Source organism: Colobus angolensis, unplaced genomic scaffold (assembly GCF_000951035.1).
Source record: "Colobus angolensis palliatus isolate OR3802 unplaced genomic scaffold, Cang.pa_1.0 Scaffold7, whole genome shotgun sequence".
In the NCBI taxonomy this organism is placed as follows: domain Eukaryota; kingdom Metazoa; phylum Chordata; class Mammalia; order Primates; family Cercopithecidae; genus Colobus; species Colobus angolensis.
In genome coordinates this window covers 20527059-20533172 of record NW_012120709.1, presented here as the reverse complement: position 1 = coordinate 20533172, position 6114 = coordinate 20527059, and the positions used below count along the sequence as shown (strand labels likewise).

The 6114-nt window shown below is 53.7% G+C and overlaps 1 protein-coding gene across 3 annotated transcripts in view; it reads right to left on the bottom strand.

The window, feature by feature from the left end:
• ZBTB16 (zinc finger and BTB domain containing 16) overlaps window positions 1–6114 on the bottom strand; it is a 192347-nt gene that overhangs the window by 184971 nt on the left and 1262 nt on the right. For 2 of the 3 annotated variants that reach the window (XM_011926781.1, XM_011926782.1), the window contains exon 2: window positions 2362–3719. In XM_011926781.1, the coding sequence (XP_011782171.1) occupies window positions 2362–3629 (1268 nt within the window). In that variant the 5' untranslated portion in view covers window positions 3630–3719. Of the gene's footprint in view, window positions 1–2361; window positions 3720–5391; window positions 5580–6114 lie in introns of all 3 variants that reach the window. The other variant, XM_011926783.1, reaches the window with a different exon arrangement.

The window sequence follows — 6114 nt, the reverse complement described above, 5'->3', positions numbered from 1 at the left end:
CCAGCACTTTGGGAGGCCGAGGCGGGCGGATCATGAGGTCAGGAAATCGAGACCATCCTGGCTAACATGGTGAAACCCCGTCTCTACTAAATAATACAAAAAAATTAGCCGGGCGTGGTGGTGGGTGCCTGTAGTTCCAGCCACCACTGGACTCCAGGCTGGTGACAGAGCGAGACTCTGTCTCAAAAAAAAACAAAAGTAGTGAGTGAAACAAGGCCCAGAAAGGCTAAATAAGTATCACAGGCTGGCCAATTCCACTACCCAGGCTCTTTCGAATGTAACATGGCCAACCCTCCCTCTCTCCCCAGAGGAATGAGGGTCTTGCTGAAGGGGAACTTGGAACTCTCAAGAGAGTGGTATCTTTGGTAGCCCTCTCAGGTAAAGAAAAGCAACCAGGAACCAGGACCTGATGAGAGCTAGAAAAAAAATTACTTCCCACCATACCCCAGTTCTCATAGCACACAGCCGAAATAATTCACATCCGGAAAGATGATACATAGATCTGGTCAACATTGGGGAGGGGGTTTCCTCTTTAGGAAAGTTTGAGCAGAAACAAACACAACCTCAGTCTATTTCTGAGCAGTAGAAGCACAAGAAGACACACCTTAGTGGCGGTTATTTTTCGCACCCACTGGAAAAAGTCGGCTACGTTTAGCTCTGCCGCACTTTCCACAAGGTAAGCCTCTGAGCTGTCGAAGAGGCAGGGTCAGAGCAGATTCCGGCTAGGGGTGATGAGATCACCTTCCAGATATCCCCACCCCAACCCCTCTCACTCACATCCCCCGTACCTGAATGAGCAACAGGGGAATGGGGGTGAAGCGGGGGAGGTAGAGAATCAGCAAAACAGCAGACCACAGGGTGTGCAGCAAAACGCTGTCATCAATGACAACAGAAAGCTGGATTTCTTGACTCCATTCATCTGACCCAGAAACTAGAGGGTAAAATGATGGGCATAGTGTTTATGACAGAGGCAAGGAAAAAAAACAAACTTGCTACTGATTCCCTCTGTTATTTACTCCACTTCCAACAAGCAATCTCCAAAACCCCTCTGCTCCACAGACATGATCCTCTTCGAGGCAGCAGAGTACCAGGGGGTAAGGACCTAAATTTGAATCCAGCCCTGCCTCTCACTATCTATGTGACCCTGGAAAAGAGACTTGACATCTGGGCCTTAGTATTGTTCCATGTAAAAGAAGGACATTACTGGCCAGGCACAGTGGCTCACACCTGTAATCCAGCACTTTGGGAGGCCGAAGCAGGTAGATCACCTGAGGTCAGCAGTTCGACACCAGCCTGACCAACATGGTGAAACCCCGTCTCTACTAAAAATACAAAATTAGCTGGGTGTGGTGGTGCATGCCTGTAATCCCAGCTTCTCAGGAGGCTGAGGCAGAAGAATCGCTTTAACCCGGGAGGCGGAGGTTGCAGTGAGCCAAGACCATGCCATTGCACTCCAGTCTAGGCAATGAGAGCGAAACTTCGTATCAAAAAAAAAAAAAGAAGAAGAAGAAGGAGGACATTACCTATCTCAAAGGGCTGTTGTAATGAAAATGCAACTCATGGAAAGTGCTTAGTACTGAACCAAACATGTCATAAGAGCTCAATGAATGGTTATTTCATAGAGAAGGAAACGGAAGCCGGAGGGAAGCCAATGCTAGCCTGAAGCGGCATTTAATTCAATGTGAGCAGAGATGGGATAAGAATGAGACTTCACAGGCTGCAAGACCAAGACTCTTATACCCATCCTTTCCCCTTGCATTTATATCAATTCCCCCCTAAATGCATGTGCAGGATCAGAGAATGAGAAGGGAGACAGAGCAAGGAGATTAACTTTCACCAGGAATAAGGTTTGGAACCTGCAGCTGCTCTTGTGGCTTAAGTAGCCTCCATCCCCTCCCATTCTCCCAAGCTGCAGAAAGCCTGTCTTTGCAGGGACCACTGCATGGGAACCCGAGGACCTGAAACCTAGTAACATGGTCAGATCCAGGGCACAAGAGACCCTCATCCCACTCCTTTTCTCCTTCTCTCCATTTTATTAGTTACTTCAAGCAAAGGAGAACAGACCAAACAGCAGAAAAAACAAACAGGAGTCCAAAAGCAAAAAACAGAGGGAAGGGCCTATTAAGAAGCTGAGTCCATGAGTGTCCCCTGATGCTTTTTGGAAAGATCCTAGGCCCTCTCACTACACTCTAAAAAATCTGCTCCCCTATCCCCCAGAACCTTAGAAGAAGTGTTTTTGGTTTTTTGATAAATTGCCAAGACAGGGGAGTCAGGCCCCTAATCTGGGAGCAGCCAGGGTGTGAAGAAGGGGTGTGAGGGCCTCAAGTCCCACATTAGGTGTGGGGCTGGAGCGGGGCCTACCTGTGCTGCTCCACAGCCTCGTTATCAGGAAGCTCGACCCCACACACGCTGCACTGCTCCCCGATGGTCCGGCTCTCTGACTTCATGCCCACAGCCAGCTCCCCCAGCTTGCTGAACAGCTCCCTCTGGATGAAGCCCTGGGGCAGCAGCCCCCCATAGGTGCTGAAGTCCATGGAGACAGCCAGGGCAGGCTGCACGTGGAGGCCAGAGGTCACCGAAGATGGCATGCTCAACACAGCGTCAGCCTTGTGGTTGGGCAACACGGAGTAGATGCCCAGATGCTTCTCAGGCGGGGGTGCTGGGTGCTCAGGTCGGCCAGTGGGGGCCTGGCCAGCCTCAGCTGGGGGTGGCAGCTGCTCAGCACTCTCCTCTCGCCCATAGTGCAGCTCCCTAGCACTGGTGATGACGCTGCTTCGAGTTGGGGTCCCAGGCCCCTCTTTGCCTCTTTCCTCAACTTTGTCCCCCATCCCTCCTGAGATGCTGGACTCGGCTGCCCCAGGGCTGTCCTGGCTGGGCACCTCATCCACCTGCATCATCTCCGTCTTCACCTCAGCCACCCCAGGGTGCCGCCCACCCCCAGCCAGAGTTGGCTCCTCGGGCCCTGCAGGTGGCTGAAGAGTTCCCTGCAGGAGAGACTGTCCTATGGTCATCAAACTGTCCACTGCAGCCTTGGTGGGACTCATGGCTGAAAGACCAAATGAGGTGGAGACTGAAGGGCTCTGGTCCACCATGGGCGCAGGGAGGCTCTGTCCAGCCACACTGGCATACCCACTCTCCTCGCTGGAATGCTTTGAGATGAAGATGTTCTTGAGGTACCGAGCCTTGCGGTCCTCTTCTTCCTCGGCCCCACCGTCGGCCATGGTGGCCTCCGTGTCATTGTCGTCTGAGGCCTGGATGGTCTCCAGGATCTTCAGGCACTGCTCCTCCAGGTACTCGATCTCCAGGATCTCGGCAGCATACAGCAGGTCATCCAGGTCCTCCGCCTTGGCTTGCAGCGTGGCTGTATATGCATACTCCAGAATCTGCTGGAAGGTCTTTGGCGAGAGGAAGTCCAGAGTATAGTGCTGACTGTTGCGGTGGAAGAGGATCTCAAACATCTTGCTGGTGCAGGCCAGCACCGTCCGGTGGGCGTGGAACTCCTGGCTGTCCACCATGATGACCACATCGCACAGAGTCCCGGCCAGCCGCATCTGGTTGGCCTTGCACAGCAGCCCCGTGGGGTGGCTAGGGTTCTGCAGCTGGATCATGCCCATTTTTGTCAGATCCATGGTGCTCCCCTCGGCTCAGGCATGAGGCTCTCTTTCCTTCTGGGCTCTGCGTGGCGGGGCAGGGTGGGCTTCCTGGGCCAACAGAGGGGGCTAGAGGAAAGAAGAGGGGAAGAAGCCAAAGAGATGAGAGAACAAAAGACAAATTCATCAGTGTCCCTAAAAGTAAGAATTCAACCACTACAACATGCCCCCTCCTCCCTGCTGCCAAACCCCTAGCAAGAGAATCTTAGAGATTTTAATTGAAGTAGCTTCCTAGAAATCTACAAATCTGCCTTTCAAGCCCAGGGATGCTGAGACTGAAAAGAAGGTTCTGCCACAGCAGATGCCTAATTCACTACTCTATGACATCTGTTAGATGAAGTGAAATGAAAATTGTAGTGAAGTCCTGTAAGTCCTCAGCTTTCTCTGCATCTGAGAGTAGGAGCTCCCTAGGCAAGGCCAACATTCATTATGACGAAGTGCACTTACTTAAAATTAGCAAGACTTTAGCCCCTTCCTTGTCAGCTTCACGCCAACCCCCTGGATGTCAAACCTCATCTTTAAAACAGTTTTTCTAAACTCTGCCTCACTGCAGGAGCCCCAGAAGCAGAGTCAAACTCATTGGAGGCCGGGAGCCTGTATGGCCCACAGACATCTATGGACACTGGGCTCTCCTCCGCAAAGGCTATCCTCTCACCATCAGCCTTGGCCTCTGGCCTTCTACTATTCTCAAGGTTGCAAAGCACTGGCAGCCCCAAGCCCTGTCCCTATCCCTAGGTACTAACAGTCACATATATACAACCCACACACAAACTTAGGTCATTTCTACCCATGGAAGCCTCAAAGTTATTGTATGTATAATCTAAAATCTGAACTGTGCGTATGTACACCAGCCAGAGACAGACAGAAAGAGTGTGTGGGGCAGGGCCTGGTGTCTCACGCCTCTAATCCCAGCACTCTGGGAGGCCCAGGCAGGTGGATCACTTGGGGTCGGGAGTTCGAGACCAGCCTCACCAACGTGGAGAAGCCCCGTCTCTACAAAACAAACAAAATTAGCCAGGCGCGGTGGCACCCGCCTGTAATCCCAGCTACTAGCGAGGCTGAGGCAGGAGAATCACTTGAACCCGGGAGGCGGAGGTTGCGGTGAGCCGAGATTGCGCCATTGCGCTCCAGCCTGGGCAACAACAGCAAAACTCCGTCTCAGAAATTAAAAAAAAAAAAAAAGCGTGTGTGTGTTTACATACACACACACACACACACACACACACTTATATAAGGTGCTGTACCTACCGTCCTGCCCACAACTGCCTGGTGGACAGGAGGATCTAAAAAACGAAGAAGGATGGATCATTAAGGTATGGAGAAAGACCACAGTAAATATGCTCCCCTACAGCCAGGAGCGCTCATGCTGGGCTGGGTGTGTGAACTCCACGTGTGTCCCACAGGCTCCAAGGAGTCTGCAAGTCCTGTGACCAGGGGCAGCAAGGGATGCCGGACATGGCTCAGAGGCGCTGGAAGTGATATTGGCACCAGCATCTGTGGTGTGAGTTACAACCAGTACGAAGGGAAGACAGGGCTGGGAAACAAAGGCCTCTCCCAGAGCCTGTTCGGGATCAATAAGAGGGCTCCTAGACTCCAAACTCCGCTTAAGGAGTGTTAGAAAGACCGCGCAGGCCCAGGGCCCTCCCCGTGTCTGCCTTGCAGCGACCAATATTGCCGTGAATGCACTAAGAGCAAGGAACAGCAAGGTCTCTCCCTCACTCTTCGAACACTGCTTGCTTGCCTCCACCCTCAAAAGGTCTATCAGTTCAGGAGCCACCAAGCTCACGCAGAAAGGATTCACAGGACGGCTGGTCAAGACACTTTTGTTGCCTACCCCGGGGTGGGGACGGAGGCCGTCAAGGGTGGGATGAACATTCAGCAGAGCCTCGCCACCGCGTGCTTTCCCGCAGACATCGGGGCTTCTGAGAACTAGGAGGGAACAGCCAAAAGAATGGAAGCTTGGCGACCCAAAACAAGCCCTTTGGGTCCTGAGGGAAATCGGGGCGCCCACGGGCAGCCGTCTTCCCCACCCGCCGCTCGGCGCCCGCGATCCGGCCGGTGCTGGCTGCAGCGTCCAGCCGGGCGGTGCGGGGAAGAACCGGCGATAACCCGCCTGAGCTCCGGGGATCGACCGCACTCTCACACGCCTCCAGTTCCCAGCGACCCCCACCGAGACTTGGAGACGACTTCAGGAAACTTGGGGAAGCAACTTTTCCCGAGGAGCTAGACGCCTGAAAGATGAAGAGCTGAGCTAGGGACGAGGGAAAGCGAAAGAGACTGGGAGGAAAGGCGACAGTCCGGGCGGGCTGGACTCCGCGGGGAGAGCAGCAGGGAGGCGGACCCGCCCCGCGGCTAAGGGGAAGCACAAAAGCCCCGCAAACGAGTTGTGGGAGGAAAGGCGAGAAGGAGTCTGCCCGACCTCCCTCTCCGACCCAGGGCCGTGACCCCCGGGGAGCGACCGGCT